This window comes from Rhinopithecus bieti, unplaced genomic scaffold, assembly GCF_001698545.2.
Source record: "Rhinopithecus bieti isolate Rb0 unplaced genomic scaffold, ASM169854v2 scaffold_20477, whole genome shotgun sequence".
NCBI lineage: Eukaryota > Metazoa > Chordata > Mammalia > Primates > Cercopithecidae > Rhinopithecus > Rhinopithecus bieti.
Window position 1 is genome coordinate 2,782,319 of NW_016810038.1, and position 17,355 is coordinate 2,799,673.

The window sequence follows — 17,355 nt, forward strand, 5'->3', positions numbered from 1 at the left end:
AGCCCCACTTAGTTCGCCCTTTATTTATTTCCGAGCATGGTGAAGAGTGTGCCTCTTACCGCTTCACATGTAAGCAATGTACCCTGCAGCTTCACAGAACTACTCATCCTTCTACTTCACATGGGCTCTCAAGCCCATCCACAGACCCACTTTAGCTTTACAATGGCCCTGCAGAGAGAACTAAACAAGCTTTCTTTTCAGAGATGGTGAAAGTAGAGCCACCAAGAGCTGTGATTCACATTCTCCTGGGTCCCAGAGGGAAGCTGCACCTGGTTCCGAGCTTGGCACAGGTGGCCAGTACTCAAGGATGTTGGTGACTTCTCAACATTGAATTCTCCATCTTCTACCGCATGCCCTCCCCACAGTTTAGGGTCACTTTGATTGTCTCATAGACGTCACGCCTCTGTTACTCTCCCTTTTGGGCCTGACCCGTGTGGCACTTGGGGCTGACTCCTGCCCATCCCGAATCCCCAGTGTCTATGCCTTGGGCGGGTGCCTTCGAGTGCCCAGTCCGGATGCACCTCCAAAGAGAGCATTACCTGCTATTTCTGAAGAGGTCTGTCCAGGGGTCCTGCATGGCTTCACTCCCTCGAGTTGGGGAGGGTGGCGGCTTCTTCTTCGCACCCAGGTTGGTGTGCGAAGTCTACTGGCTCTCAGCTGAACACAGCTCTGCAAGAAATTCCTTTTGTACCTGTAGAAGAGAGAAGCACGCTTGTAGTAACCAGCCTGGAGAGCACATGCCTGGAAAAATCTGGAAAGTCCCTGCGGGGTGCCCAGGAGAACATGGGGCTCAACCTCTAACTAGCTGGTCAGCTCTGAGCAACTCCGGATCCCTCCATACCTCATCCCCCACCTCTCCAGGACAATGCGCCTAGCTTCAGAGGTTGCTGTAGGAGCTAAATGAGGAAGCACAAAATGCTTCCCAGGATGCTTACTCATAGCAAGGGCTTAGTCAAGGATAGTTGCTGCAATTAGGTTTTAAGCTATGTGGTCTTGACTACTTGGTTCACAGACTGTCCAACAGATTATTCTTCAATGACGGAAATGTTCTGTAATTTGTATTGACAAATACAGTAGCCATTAGGCCCATGTAGCTATTGTGCATTTGAAATGTAGTTAGCGTGTCGGAGAAACTGAGTTTTAAATTGTATTTCACTTTAATGAATTCAAATAGCCACATGTGGCTAGTGACCACCGTATTGGATAGCATTCTTTGTAGACCTTCCATCTGGAGGAGCCCTACTGAACCATCTGATTTATTTATCTTCAAAACAAAGTATTCACATCTCAGAGGGAAGGCAAGATGACGGTAGAGAAAGAAAAATACTAGAGCTTCTAATTACATTTATTTTCATCTAGTCTTTCTTATGTCTATTGTTTCATGTCCTTTCTTATTTCTATCGTTTCATGTCATAGAGTAGAATATATGTATAATTTGTAAATGAACAAATACACATTTAATAGAGTGCAGGCTATAAATTATTTTACTAATAGGAATGTGCAACCACAAACAGGCCATCAACCTAGTCTAGCACCCCCATTATACAGGAGCAAGAATGAGATGAAAAGCCAGGCCTGTAATATGCCTTAAGCTCTTTTAGAAGATCTTTGCACTGCTTCTAGCTGCCTGGTCAAGCCACAAGTAATCCCTTCCCTTTATGAGCCTCAATATTTCTACTCCACAGTGCTCCTCAGAACCGGCTATTTTCCTTTCTCATTTATCTGAGCCACTGCCAACATCCAGCCGCAGTCCCGTAATCACCAGGGCTGCTCACAGAATTTTAAATAAGATCTGCAGAATGCAGTATCCTCTTGGGCACTGGTTTTTCCTGGCAGCAACAATGAGAAAGTGACATTTTGTTCATCTTTTCTGGCCTCTGTGTTTGGGAGAAGCTCCCCTCACCTGGGCATGATTGCCTCCCCTGCCTGGGCCAGGAGCTGTCATTCCCGGGGGGCGGTTGTAGGGTTTGGGGGGTGGTGGTGGCTGGTTTGTTCTTTGATGCAGTTGTCAAGACCACAGGTTCCTGAAAGAGCTATCTGAGCCAGGGTGGGGACCGACAAACCCCTGAACCAAATCCTGCAGGGCCTGGGTGGAGAGAGATTTCAAAGTGCAGAGACAAAAGGAGGAAGGAAGGGGTGGCACATGGAGAGAATTCTTCTACCTGCTGCTGGGTCACCTTTGCACGAGTCATGGGTGGCTGCCACACACTTGCAGGTGTTAAGAACAGCACAGTTTGAACGGCAGGGAGGTTTTACTTTTAGAAAATTAGGAAACTGGGGTCTTTCTACTCAAGCAAAATAATGAGGAGAGAGCTAGGAAAGGCCCAGCCTCTGAATTCACACTTCATCAAGGTGGAATTTCAACCTTTTTGTCTTCGAGAAGAGCCCAAGTGGACCTTGGCAATGTCTTCAAAGGACTGTTTAGTTTAGTCATGGGCAGGGTAGGTTTCTCTCTTTCCTGGTTCTCCCAGAATGTTCTGTGTGCAGCCCCTCCTGGAGAAGCAGCATCCTGGCTTAGGAAGGTTTTGCAAGCTCATCTCCATCACCAGCCATGCAAGGCCCCTCAAGGTGTGGCTGGTGCTGTTGGGGCCCCATCCAGGACACTTTCGCCAGGCTGCACCTCCACACCCGGCTGTGAGGGTGACATGCTCCTCACCCTGCTGATGCCTTCATCAGTCTCTCTCAGGGAGGGACAGTAGACCCAAGGAATGGGTCTTGCAGGTGTACGCAGCCCACGACACACACATTCCTTTCTGGGGCGAAACTATGAAATATGACATGCTATTTCCCTCACTTTCCTCTCTTGACCCCACAGAGAAGAACAAAGCAAAGAGAAGTGCAGTGGAGGTGTGGATGGCAGAGCCTCTGTATCCTGCGAAGCAGGACCTGGGACTGCTGTCAAAGCTCTGGGGCTGTGGCCAACATGACAAAGAGTCTCAGCCACGTGTGGTGGGGGCCACATGCAGCAGAGGCCACGTGGACTCAGGGCCACATCTGTAGGTCTTTGTCTTTACCTCACTGCAGAGATTGTGTTCTCATTACTGAGAGTGCTATCTCATTGAATAAGTAAATTGTGTGATGACTAAAGTGAATAGACACATGGCTTAGAGGGATAAACATGCGCTCCATAAGGAAAAGCACTAGCTACTAATAGAATTGCATTCTCAAACCCCAGGATTTTTTCTTCTCCACTCTCCCCTTCAATGACTAATGTATATTTTAGGGTTTTACAGGGTGCCCTTCTCCCATACAACCTGCAATCTTCTCCTTGCTCATTTCCATTCACTTGGGGCTTCAGAATTCATTGTTCCATTTGTTGGAAGCTTCCTAGGAACAAGTCTCTGAGTGTTTTATGCTTCATACAGCACGGTACACAGCTACAAATTAATCAATAAAATCCAATTCCATGGTCCTGCACTTGCTTTGGGCAAGGCGGGGAGGTATTTTGTGAGTGCTCCAGATCTCTATGCCTCTAGTTTAATGTCAGGGCAATTAGTCTTCTGAGTATGAATTTTCTGCGTTTTTCCATTTCCACTCTGAAAGTGGATCCTGCATTTTCTAATCTCTCTCCTTTAACTCATGTAGTTTTGTTAATGAAAACAACCATTTTCATTACAGTGTGGTATTTGTAGTTGGCAAAAAACATAGAGATGAATGAAAGCAGAATGAAAGGCCCTGAAAAAAACTTCAAGTATAAACAAGAAGTTAAAATTTAACATGTAAGTGGCCAAAAGTGCATTAATGGAGGGGTCTGCTTGATTTTTATGCAAAGGTCCAGCTAATAAATATTTTAGGCTTTGTATGCCACAGACAATCTGTGCCACATATTCTTCTTCTGTTTTTATATGGATAAGCTTTTATAAATAGACAAACCAAGCCAGGCATGGTGGTGCGTGCCTGTACTCCCAGCTACTCCAGAAGCTGAGGCAGGAAGACCACCGAGGCCAGGAGTGTGAGACTGTGGTGTGCTATGATCACACCTGTGAATAGCCACAGCCCTGCAGCCTGGGCAACATACTGAGACCCTGTTGATCAAATATATATATGTATAAATAATGTGCTGCTCATGGTTAAAGTAAGTTAAAAACCATATTTAACCCATGGTCCATAGTTGTCTTCATAAACAAAAATAAAAATAAATATTTCTATATATATGAATTCATATAAGAAGAAAATATGAAAACATATCTGCATATTTTTAAAAGTAGCAAATTGAGAGTAAAGAAAGATTTCTTAGATATACCAAAAAGTAATAACCATAAAGGAAAAGACAGCCCCATTTGACTACATCAAAATTTACAAATTCTTAATGAAAAAACCATGATTATCAAGGTTAAAAAATAAGAACTCCATTTCCAACAGCACAGTGGACTCAATACTCTGACTGATTACCACCAAACTTATCCTTATACTGAAAATAATTGAAAATGCAGCGTAAAATGTAAAAATTTTTTAAGCTTATATTTACATTTATTTATGTTCTGATTAAAAGGTAAGAAATAGTTCAAAGGCGAAAACCAAGTGACAGCTGCACCCCGGAAAAGTGAGACTGCTTTCAATTCCAGGAATCTGCCAAACCAGGTGAGGATGACCTTCCTGTTTTCATGCTGTGGTGCAGTTGAGGGTACAGGACTCAAAGCCCAGAATGTCCTTCAGTGAGAGGCAAGTGGAAGACCCAACGTCCCTTCCTGCATAAAGCTGAGACCTCTGAAAGGCATACTCTCAATATGTGGGTGAATTAGAATTAAATACTCAGTACCCCCACCACCTGCCCAGGGAACAGAACAACAAACAAGCGAGCACCCCCAGGCACCCAGGGGAAGCAAAACAAATATTTATTGGAGGAATCCACCTTCAACCCACATCTCAAAGTTCCAAAAATATCAACTAACAGTCAAAAATTTTAACACAAACAAAGAAATAAGTTAACATATGTGACAGCAAATATATAAAACAGAGTCAGATGTGCCAAGACTTCATATGTTGTCATTGACAGATGCAAAACATTAGATGTGTTTTTTAAAAAATAAAATAAAAAGGTTGAAAATCAGAGTCAAGGGCAAGAGACTATAAAAATGATCAAGCAAATTAGAAAATAATTAAATAAAACTTTTTGGAAATAAAATATAATTCACATAAACAATTAAATTTAAAATTTAGCAGACCAATAAAAGTAGGGGAGATCAACTAAGAGGCACTGCAATAGGCCGGGGACTTCTGACCAAGACTTAGCAAAAGTAACCAACTTTACCATCCCAAGTAAAAAACTGAATAAAGATACAAAACAATAGTGTTCAGGGCATTGGACATTAAGCAATAAGGGCAGTGATCCATGAAAGAAGAGAAACAGATGAGGTAAGCCTGATGACACCTCAACTTATTGATGAAGAAATTTTCCAGGTCTGGAACCATTTATTGAAAAGACTATACTTTTTCCACTGAATTTCCTTTGAGCCTGTATGAAAAATCAATTGACCACAGCATGGTCTATTTCTGTATTCTCTATTTTGCTCCATTGATCTATGTATCCATTTTGATGCAAATACCACACACTCTTTGGCATACCTTAGCTGTACAGTAGGTCTTAGAGCCAAGAGGCGTAATCAAGTCGGTGTGGTATTTGCATTGAAATAGACAAATAGATCAACAAATGATGCTGGAACAACCAGATAAGATATCCACATGCAAAATAAGAACTTTGATCGATACATCACACCATATGTAAACATTAAGTGGAAATGTATTATAAACCTAAATATAAAACTTAAAGGTATAAAACTTTAGAGAAAAAATTAGAAGAAAAGCTTTGAAGCTCTGTTAAGGCACACTTTTCTAAGCTATGACACTAAAACATAATCAACAAAAAAGGTACATTAAATTTCATCAAAGTGAAAGACAGTTCCTTTTAAAAGTTGCTACTAAAAGAAAAGAAAGATAAGCCACAGACTGAAAGAAAATATTTACAAATCACATTTCTGATAAGGAACTTATAATCAGAATATATAAAAAAATTCTCAAAACTCAATAAGAAAACAACCCATTTTTGATGCGCAAAAGATTTGAAGAGACACTTGGCCAAAGACAATATACAAACACTAAATAAGCACATAAAAAAAGACGCTGGATATCATCACTTGTTAGGGAAATACAAATTCAAACTATAAAGAGATACCACTGCACAACTATTCAAATGACTAAAACTAAAAAGAATTACCATACCAAGTGTTGGCAATAATGTAGAGAAATGGAACTCTCATACACTGTTAGTGGAGATATAAAATGATACAACCACTTTGGAAAACAATTTGGCAGCTTCTTAAAAAGTTAATAGTACATCTACCATATGATCCAGGCTTTTCACCTCTAGATATTTTCCCAAGATAATTTAAAGCATATGTCCATCCAAAGGCTTGCAGACGAATATTTGTAGTCATTTTATTTGCAATAGCCCCAAACTGAAACAAATCAAATGTCTATCAACAGGTGCACTTATATACAAATTGTGACATACTCACTCAATTGCATACTAGTTAGCAATAAAAAGGAATGTGTTATTGATAAACACAACATGGATGAACTGCAAAATAGTAATGCTAACTGAATAAAGCCAGGCAAAAAAAAAAAAGAGAGAGAGAGAGAGAGCATATATTGTATGATTCTATTTCTACAAAATTCTAGAAAAAGCAAACTATCCCTATGTGACAGAAAGCACATTAGTGGTTACCTGGGGACGGAAGGACTTCAGGATGGGCAGAAAGGAGGAATTACAAAAGGACCGGAGGAAACTTTTGGGCTTGACAGATATGCTCATGATCCTGGTTATATTGTTTCACAGGTATATACATATGTCAAAATTTATTTAATTGTATGTTTTAAATATGTGCAATTTATTAAAATTTAATTATACTTTAATAAAGTTTTACAAAAAATAACTCAGTAGATTAAAAAACTGGTAAAATTTTAAAGACAGATTTGAACAAAGTATCCAGATTATAGCACAGAGAAACAAGGTTATTAAAAGTATCAAGAGACATGAAAGATAGAAAAGGCCTAATATATACCATATCAGTATTTCAGAAAGGAAGGAGAGGGAACAGGACAGAGGCAATATCTGAAGAATGATGGCTAAGAATTTTTTATAGAGAGACACCAATCCACAAATCAAAATAGCCCTGTGGATTCCTAATGGAGCAAATAAAAAGCAACATACATCTATATATATCAAAGTAAAACTATGGAACACTGAAGGACAAAAGAAGATCTTAAAGTTAGCTTGAGATAAAAGACTTTCAAAAGACAGATGAGTAGCCTAAGAACTGGCTTCTTTATCACAAAATGGAAGCTGACGGATAGTGCAATGATAGCTTTGATGTGCTGAGAAAATAACTGTCAACCTGGAATTGTGTACCCAGCAGACATAGTTTTCAACATCAATGATGAAATAAATATATTTACAGAGTAATAAAAACTAAGAGAATTTTCTTCTCTAATAAAGGAAATTCTAAAGAATATGATTTAGGTAGAAGAAAATAATCTCAGAAGGAAGATCTGACATGCAGAAACAAATGAAAAGACAAGAGATGGGCAATTATGTGGGTACATATAAATAAATGGGCTTAAAAAGACAAGTAATAGGCTTGGAAACATATTTGCAGTAAATATAACAGGCAAATAATACATACGAATCTAGGATATATATATAGAATCCCATAAATTATATTCATCACTTAAAAAATTCGATAACAACAAATATTAGGAAGCATATGAATGAAGGGCAAACTCTAACTCATGGATGAGACACTCTGTAGCAATCAGAATGAATAAATTTAATCAGTATGTCCTGACATGATGAGATCTTCAGAAACACAATGTTGACCTTAAAAATCAAGCTGAAGAATGATAAATAACTATGATACTTTTATATGTACTTTAAAGACACCAAACAATATTATATATTATTGGTGATTTGCAAAGTATGAAAACACAGATTGATACGATTTGTGCCAAATACATAAAACAACATAATCATCTTTAAAATTTTTCTTTTCTATGTATTGTTATATAATATTTAAGGTAATATTTTACTTAGAAGAGAACTTGATAATTCTCTGTGAGCTAAGGACTACAGAGCAACCTCTGCTACAGTATTTCATTTTCTGTAGAACATTAAAACAACTGAAATGAAAGTGGGAAAATGAATCAAGTACTAGGCTTCCTTCTTGAGGAGAGAACACAAGGGTTAGATGATAGATAGACAGAAGATAGAGAGATAGAGAGATAGATATGTAAGTGGATGGGTGGGTGGGTAGGCAGATGGATGGATAAATATCTACAAACATATGTGTGTGGGTGGTTGGATAAACAGTGTGGTGGGCAGAGTAATACCTCCCCTCAAAGATGGCCATGCCTAGATCTCCATGCCCTCATGGTGCTGATTCTTTTTCTGAGACAGGGGAGCCAGCCATGTGAGGAGCAAGAGGAGGAATGTGCAGGTGGAGGTAGAGGGACTAGCAGGTGCAAAGGCCTTGAAGCTGGAATTAACTCAAAAGACAGTCATGAGCCAACAAAAGGATCAATGATAAACAAATCACGATCAACCAATACATGTTTGTGGATATCAACAGCTTCCTTCTCATTTGACCCAGTCAGGAGCTCTTGGTTAGAGCTCCAAGTCCTTGTTCAGACTCCTCCCTGTTCTGTAATGCCCCTGCCCCATCCTGTGCCCATCCATGGGCTCTTGTTGTGATTTGTTGAGTGGAGAGGCTGTCTAGTCCCACAAGGCCAAAATTTGCAAACTCAAATACTATGGGGGCCAGGCAGATAGCATAACTGAGAGAGGCTGGCCGAGGGTAAGACATTAAGGAGAGGTGAGCTACAGAGCGCAGAGGAGAGCACAGCTCTTACCCACAAGGGGTGGCCACTGCTCATCTCCAGCTGGCTGGTGCCATGTAAGGAGGCAGGCCCAGCGTCTTTAAAGCTTCCCATATTTCAAGAAAAGTTAGAAATCCAGATTTTTATGAGAAATCTTTACATCTAATTATGTGGCTGCTAAGTGCCAAAAGTTTTAGAGCACTGGCCTAACAAGGGTCTTACATGCACTGTGTTTGGCCCAAGAGCTGCTAGTGGGTTTGCAAGGTGTCCTGGAGTGATATCTCCTCACCTCCTGGGCTCTAGTCTGGGACCCTCAGCCTGGATTAAGAAAGTTTTCTCGGCCACCTCCAGGTGTGGGCACCAGGCGCACAGCAGGTACATGGTAAATATTTTCAAATTAGTCAAGCTGAAGTCTTGGGAAAGTGGGAGCTGTTAATGAGGCAACCCATCCTCTCCCCTCTCCCCACATCTTTCCAATGATGTCTGGAGGCTTCAGGCTTGTCAGCTGTCAGTCAGATGTAGTTGAGTGCTTCCTCCTAACTGGTGAGATACTGGGGAGGACCAACAACCACGAGCCAATGTCCCTTGGTTCCCAGAGCCCCGCATGCAGCTCCTCCACCTGGATGGCATGCATTCCCCTTTCCTCCAAGAGTGGACTTAAATTTTCCTTTGGAAGACTGTCCTTCCCACAGTACCAAGTTTGGGCCAGGGCTGATGATGAGGCTTGGAGGCCCCATTACACAGGCAGGCAGACCTTCTTTTGTTCAGACTACCTTGAGTGAGGCTTCTGTCTCAGGACCCTGAGTGATCCATGAGTAAGGAGGGACGCTAGATAGGAAAGCCCCACTCCTCCAAGCCTGCTCTCGGAGCCACGCCAGCACCATCACCTGGCTGTGTCAGAAATGCAGAATCTCAGGCACTGCAAGAAAAATCTAGAAAATGCCAGGCCACGAGCATGCCCAGGACAGGCTGGGGTGCACCAAGACAAGCCACTTGTTGGCACACAAGCTATGGAAGGAGACTGGCTGGTTCAAATCTGGGTCCTTGGGGAGGTTATCTAAGCTCTCTGTGTCTCCATTTCTTCATGAGAAAAATAGGATAATAATACCATCCACATCGTGGGCAGTACCTTGTGGGATCGCCTGAAACGACGCACACCAGAAAGCAATTAGTGAAAGCCTGGCACACAGCAAGTGCCCCATAATGTTAGCTCTGAACACATGGTCCCGGCAGACCATTGCTAGAGGCGGGAGGGGGAGCCAGAAGAGAAGAGGTCATCTCCAGCCACTGAGGGTCTGAGCAGCTACAGGGGAGAGTTAGGAATTTGGATTGCCCCTTGAAGCATGTCCAGGTTTTGGAGAAATTACTGACAGGCTGGGTGCACTGGCTCACGCCTGTAATCCCAGCACTTTGGGAGGCCAAGGCAAGAGGATTGCTTGAGGCCAGGAGTTCGAGACCAGCCTGGGCAACATGGCAAAACCCTGTCTCTACTAAAAACACCAAAAAAAAAAAAAAAAATAGCTAGGCATGGTGGCCCATGCCTGTAACTCCAGCTACTCAGGAGACTGAGCAGGCAAATCGCTTGAACCCCTGAGGCAGAGGTTACAGTGAGCCGAGATTGTGCCACTGCACTCCAGCCTGGGCGACAGAGTGAAACTCAGTTTCAAAAAAGAAACAGAAAGGGGAAAAAAGGACTGACAATCTAGGGGGAGAATGTTGACAATTGAGGTGTGGAGTATAAATGCATCAGGGGGGCCGGGCGCAGTGGCTCAAGCCTGTAATCCCAGCACTTTGGGAGGCCAAGACGGGTGGATCACGAGGTCAGGAGATTGAGACCATCCTGGCTAATCTGGTGAAACCCCGTCTCTACTAAAAAATACAAAAAACTAGCCAGGCGAGGTGGTGGGTGCCTGTAGTCCCAGCTACTCAGGAGGCTGAGGCAGGAGAATAGCGTAAACCCGGGAGGCGGAGCTTGCAGTGAGCTGAGATCCGGCCACTGCACTCCAGCCTGGGCGACAGAGCGAGACTCCGTCTCAAAAAATAAAAAATAAAAAAAAGAAATGCATCAGGGATCTGGGATTAGAATGTGGATTAGAGAATGGGGTGAGAGGGTGGAGGGCGAGCAGGAGAGAAGGAGATCCCGGGGAAAATGACGGCAGAAAGAGGACAGGGGTTAGAGAATTTGCTTTTTAGCTTGTATGCAATGGGCAGCCTGAAGGGTTTTGAGCAAAGGAGAAAGACAATCCAAGAAAGACATAATGAAAGAGTGGCAGGAAAATCCTCATGGCCTCCTGTTCGTTGGGTGTGGATACTTGCATATGCATACCGCAAAGAAAAGCCTGGAAGGGCACACTCCTGAATGCTCATGGTGATTATCTCTGCGTGGGGAGATTACTAGGATGTTTTATTGTCTTCTCTTTGTTCTTCTGTATTGTCTAATTTTTCTGCAAAAGACTTTCATTGCTTGCATAATTAAAAAAGTAATAAAAGCTGTAAATAATTAACAGGCTCTCCTTCCGGACTTAAGTTGAATGGATGTGTTTTCCACCCAGTTATTTCAAAGATTTGCTGGATTCCTGGCCTTAGAAAGGTGCCATCGAAAAATACACAGGCGGTGAGTTGTAAGGGTGGGGGACTAACGGGGAAACAAATTCAGTCCTTTAATCATGAAACTCTAAACCCTAGGAAACAGGAACTCTTTCTCTGGAGCACACAGATACCTTTCAAATCCCATAGTAAATTCTTCTTGGGGTTTTGTGGAAATGACAGAGGTGGCCACTCACCCTACCTTTTAGGGTTGATCCTCAGTTTTCTCTGCTTGCTGTTCCCACGAGACATCTTTGCCCTCCGAGGCAGGCCTTTCTTCCATTCTGGCTCAGACACCTGGTGCTGGGACATCACCCCTGGGACTGTTGGGTAGGAGAACTGAAAACACCAAGCATGTTGGCATCACGTTACTCAAAGTCCTCATGATGAGGAAAACTCCAAAGGGTTCTCACTCTGCAGACAGGATGCCTGTCTATAGAAATCAAAGCGGAGATACTGCATCACTAAATGGCCCGAGCCCCTGCAAAGTTCAACCAGGCAACGGCAGAGTGTTCCTGGACAGAACCTTCTGAAACCCTGCCTGGGCTCGATCCGCAGAGGAAAGCCTATGCCATCGGTGTTAACTGGAGGCCAAAGAAACACAGTGACCAGCCCCTTTACTCTCCCCTAAATCCACCTCCCCAGGAGCCCCTGCACCTCTGGGGCCCTCCTGATTAACCCACTACTCTCAAGATGAAAACAACACTCCCCACAACTTTGGGTTCCACCTAGGGAAAGCTTTGGTCTCCAGGCCTTTGTCACTGTCCACAAGGGTTAAATTACAGCTGAGCCTCCAGCACCTTCCTCAGTGGCCGTGGCCCAAGCCACCCCAGAGCAGGACTAAGCCCTCAGTCATCACAACCAGGTGTGTGAACTCCCGCTCAAGGCGGAGCTTGGCATTATCCGTTCATCACCAAGTGAGAACAGCTGTGAGCATCCACCACCTTCCCCCTTTTCTCTCTGCACCCAGGAACCTGAGAGGGAGGTCTGAATCCAATCAACAGTAATTCCTTCTCCAGAATCCCCAGTATAATGACTCTCTCAATGATTGGGAGTCTCTGGTTTATAATCTTAGAATGATCCAGAGAGCTCACCTCTCTGATGGAATGTTTCATTTTACTTTTTGCTTCTGTTACCAGGAAGCTCAGTTAAATTTTACATTTGGTTATGAAGACTATCTCACCTAATGTCTCAAGTATAGTAATTCTTTCCTTTGGAATTTATTTTTTCCACAACTCTGTTAAGGTTTGCATTTGGGCCTTTATTCCTTCCTGCCCTCTATGTGGTATCCCCAGCCTCCCTCAGGAACAAGTGAGCAGTGAACAGCAGATGTTACATGGCATGGCTTCAGACTTCCCTCCCACACGAGAGGTCCTGCGGGATCACGATACACTCTCTCAACCCCGGGCCCTGGGGCAAAACCCAGCTTTACCTTGGACATCTGCGCCAGCCCTCCCTCTCCAGGGCTTGTCCAGGTCCATCCTTCATTGCTCCCAGGAGGGCCATTGGGACCCTCATCTCGGAGGCTGCTACCAGGAAAGTGCACCGCCAAGTATACAGACGCCGCCCTTGCCTTCTGCTCGGTGGGCAGAGGGACACTGCGGCTCAGGCAACACCACGTGAGCCGCGGCTCAGCCTTCAGTGAGGGAAAGGCATTGTGGGGGCTGTGGGGGTTGTGGCTCCGGGACGTCCCTGAGTGGGAAGACAGGGCCAGCTCTGGCCAGCCTGGGGACACACCCTGAGGCCGAGTGAGGGCAGTGAGGAAGGAGCCAGGCTGGAGGCGGGAACACGGGTCGGGGCCCACCAGGGGCCCTGAAGAAGGATCTTCTGGGGCATTCTCAGGAGGCTCCCCCAGCTCCCAGTTGGGTACCCAAGGATTTGGGACATCCCCAGAGGGCCTGGCCCTTGCCAAAGTGCTGCCCATGCAGAGGTGATGGATACGGTAGCTGTCACCCTCCATGCCCTGAACTAAGTGTGCCTCACACATTGGAGTGGGCGGGGAGGAGGTGGCCTCCCTGGGAGCCCTTGGTGCTGAGATAGGCGACTCTCTGGCTGCTGGCCTGCTAGTGGCCATCCTGTCCCCCTTGTCCCCCCTCAACTGTGCCCCTTTTCTCCCATCCCGTGGCCTGGAAGAGCTGAGGTCCTCCAGGATGCTGTCCACCTCACCTGGGGAGGGGCCTGAGGCTGGGCTGGGAGAAAGAGGGGTCCCCAGTCCTGACTCAACAAATGATGCCCGTTCCTCAGGCCACCCACTGCTACAGAGAGAGTCCTGGCTGTGCCCGGGTCCCCGGGGAATGGGCAGTGGTGAGGGGGTCTCTGCCTGAGGTAACCTGAGGAGGTACTTCGGGAAAAAGGCATTGTCTGCCAGGGCAGAGAGGACTCTGGGAGCCTGAGGTGGGGTGGCCAGTGGGGGGTGCTCCCCAGGGGCTGGGACTACAGGATGCAGTGGGGGAGCCTTGTCCCTTGGCCCCACCCTCTTCAGGGCAACAGAATCAGCAGCCAAGGAGGCTCCAGAGGACTCCAGAAGCTCGCCCCCCTGCCTGGCACTCTCCTTCAAGCCCCCTGGCACCTCCCCAGTATTGGCAGCCTGCTTCTGGGATGACAAAGAGGCAGCCTGCACGGGGCTACCCGGGGTCTCTGCGCCCACAGGCTCTGGCTGCTCCCAGCTGTGCAGGTCCTCCACTTTCAGCTTCTTCCTCTCCGAGGGGAGCTTGTCCTCCCCAGAGCCACTGCTGGGCCATCTCAGGACAGTCTGGACCCACAGGCAGGTCTCCTGAACATCCCCCACACCTCGGGCGCCTCCTTCCAGCTTGGGGTCTGGCAAAACTGGCCCGGGGGCCTCTAGGTCACCCCTTTGAGGGGCCAGATGCTGGGGGCAGCTGCCACCCCAGTTCCAGCCTCCCATTTGGAGAGACCAGGGGGCTCCGACTGCCTGAACAGGGACTGTCTCTGCCGCCCAGTGCAGGGGATGACACAGCCTCTTCCACCCTGGGTCGATTCCTGTCTCCTGTCCTGGCCACCGTCTCCGCATGCTTAGTGGGCTCAGTCACCAAGGAGGCCTCCGGGGCTGGTGAATTTCCCCAAGGCTCTGGCGTTGCCCCTGTGGATGTGTCCTCATGGACAGGGGTCCTCCTGTCTTGGGTGGGGACTGTGCCTGAGCTCCCTGCTGCCTCTTTCTGCAGAGGAAGGCCCAGTTCTGTCCCACTGCCCATTCCCACCTCTCTGGTTTTCTTGCCTCCATGGGGACTAGCTTTCATTTTCTGGTAGATCCTTTTGAATGTCTCATCCCCGTACACCTGCCACTTCTCCTGAGAGAACATCTTCAGCCTCCTCTGGCCGCACTTCCTGCCACCTGCTCTGCCCTTGCCGGGCATGGCCTCCCGCGCAGCAATTCTCTTTGCATCTGTGTCCTCTGTGGGCACCGGGGCATCGCCAGTGGGGATGCCTGGCAGGTCCTCCACCGCGGCCTGTCTGACCAGGGCCCGGGGATGCCCACCAGGAACGTCAGTCGAGCTCAGTCCCGAGCGGCAGCCAAGGCGGGCTGGGCCGGGCCTTGGGCTCAGAGGCTTCTGCGTCCTGGGCCAGGGGTCCCGGGGCTCCAGCCATGTCCTGGAGCCCTCGACGAAGGGCAGTGAGTTGCTCCTGGTGACGGGGACACATTCCACGGTGGTGGAGAGCTGAGTGGGGACGGAGTGGAAGAACAGGGGCCGAGACTTGTCTGGGGGCGTCCAGGTGGAGCGCGCGGGGCCCAGGGCCCTCCTACGGCCCGGCTCCAGAGCGCGGATGTCAAAGTGGAAGGAGTCCTTGTAGGTATAGGGCGTGGGCAGGTCGATGCTGCCCTGTTTGGACAGCCCGGTCTTCCGGGGCCGCACGTTGTCCAGCTGGGCATCGTCCACCACCGCCTGGTTGTGGGAGATGAGCCGGGCGATGCGCTCCTCCAGCCGCTTCTTCTCCAGCTCCAGGCCGGCTCCTCGCGCCCCGGGCTCGGCCCCCGCGCCCCCTGGTCCCTGGCCCGGGCCGCCCTCCCCCTCGGACTCGGCGCTGTGCTCTGAGAGGCTGTGCAGGGGGCTGCAGGGCGCGGGCGGCTGCTCTGCGCTGTCGGAGCGTGACAGGTACCCCGAGTCGGTGCTCTCACACTTCCGCAGCCGGCCCTCGGGGGCCTTGGCATCCCAGGGCTTCTCAGCTGCTGTCGCCTGCTGCCGCTGCAGGGCGCACGGCTTCCCGACGGTCGGGGACTTCTGCTCCGGCAACTTGCGCCAGGGCTGTGTGCTGGCCGCGGGGAGCCCAGGTGACGCTGTGGGGGCAGAGTCCCAAGGAGCCTCTCTGTCGGCAAATGCGGACCCTGGACAGGGAGCAGCTTCAGTCTTGATATCCAGGTTCTTGGCAACTAGGGGCACGTGGGCACCTGGAGAAAGGGGTCTCTCCGAGGCCCCTTCGTGCATCTCCTGGCTCCGGCTCTCACCCCTGCGGTCTGTTCTGGGAGGCTCTCCGGCCTTGTCTCCTTCCTCCAGCAGGCCGCCCCCACCTCCCTCGGACTCTGAGGACAGCCGGGAGTTGTTGAGGTGTGTCTGCGTCCGCCTGTGCTTGTAGAGATTGCTCTGGGTCTTAAAGGCGATTCCACAGGTGGCGCACGGGAAGGGCCTCTCGCCCGTGTGGGATCGGATGTGCTTCTCCAGAACACTGGGCTTCAGGCAGTCGCGACCACAGTGTGGACACAGGTACTTGCCAGCATTCCGCACCTTGCCTGGGCTGCCCAGCGTGGGGCCCAGGCCTGGCGACAGGACAGGCAGAGTGCCCACGATGTTCACTGTCAGCGTAGGGGCCGCCGGCTTCCCCACCTGGGTGGGGCCAGGCCCTTCAGGCTGCAGCACAGGACTAAGTATGAAGGGCACGTTGCCTCCATCCAGGCTGCCCGTCACTAGCGGGGCACGTGGCTGGAGGCCCCCAGGAGGCACCGTGTGGTACAGTGGGATGGGCAGGGCCTTCAGGAACACAGTGGGGGCCAGGCCCTGCTCTGGCGGCAGAAGGACGGGGCCCAGGGTCAGGTGGGGTGAGGCCTGGCCACCTGGGCCCCCTGGAGGGCCAGGAGTGGGAGCTGGCTGGTCCCTCGGAGGAGGGGCAGGGCAGGTGGATTCTGGAATCTCCATTCCACATCATCTGGACGGCCCAGGATGCTGGAGAACCTGCAGACAACAACCAAACTTTACCATGGGCACCTCTCCTCTCTCCTCATGCAGTAAATCCTCCCTACCCCGCACCAAGCACTTCACCACCCAACAGAAGCCTGACAATCCCCCAACGAATGTACTTTCATCCAAAAGGGAAAGCTGAGGCTCTGAGAGCAGAAGGAACTTGTCACGCAAGCTGACACGTGGCAAAGCGGGATTTGGACCCAGATCTGTCTGAATCCTGCCTCTTATTTAACATGCCATCTACACAGGTCCATGGCAGGTTTGCCACCATCATTCCCTGGCACCAGCACAGTGCCACATGCAGAGACTCAGAACATGTGCTGACTTCATGAAAAAGTCACGCAGCTTGTCAAGGTCCTTGAAGTTCACAGTGATTCCATGCATTTGCACAAATCCCTTTTCTTCTCTGGGACTGTTTCCAGATCTGCAAAATAGACAGGGAATCAGGGCCTTCCCACTCTGAGGTTCTGAGTCTCTGTTGCAGTAAGAAAAAAAATTGACCTAAGGAAAGGCTTGCCAGATTTAGCAAACAAAAATCCAAGACTCCCAGTTAAATTTGATAAACAATGCATAGCTCTTTAGTGGGAGTATGTCCCAAATATTGCATGAGAATTACTTTTGGTATAAGTGTGTCCCAAATCTCACATGTGCCATGCTTATACTGAACACTGAGTGCTGCTTATCTGAAATTCAAATGTAGCTGGGC

At 47.9% G+C, this 17,355-nt stretch overlaps 1 protein-coding gene across 1 annotated transcript in view; it reads right to left on the reverse strand.

Annotated features, from left to right (window-relative positions):
• Positions 1–16,627, reverse strand: part of ZNF831 (zinc finger protein 831) — a 70,260-nt gene extending 53,633 nt beyond the window's left edge. The window contains 4 exon segments of the mRNA XM_017891232.1: positions 540–691; positions 11,660–11,796; positions 12,890–14,309; positions 14,311–16,627. Of these exon segments, the coding sequence (XP_017746721.1) occupies positions 540–691; positions 11,660–11,796; positions 12,890–14,309; positions 14,311–16,604 (4,003 nt within the window). The 5' untranslated portion in view covers positions 16,605–16,627.
• Positions 16,628–17,355: the final 728 nt, after the last annotated feature.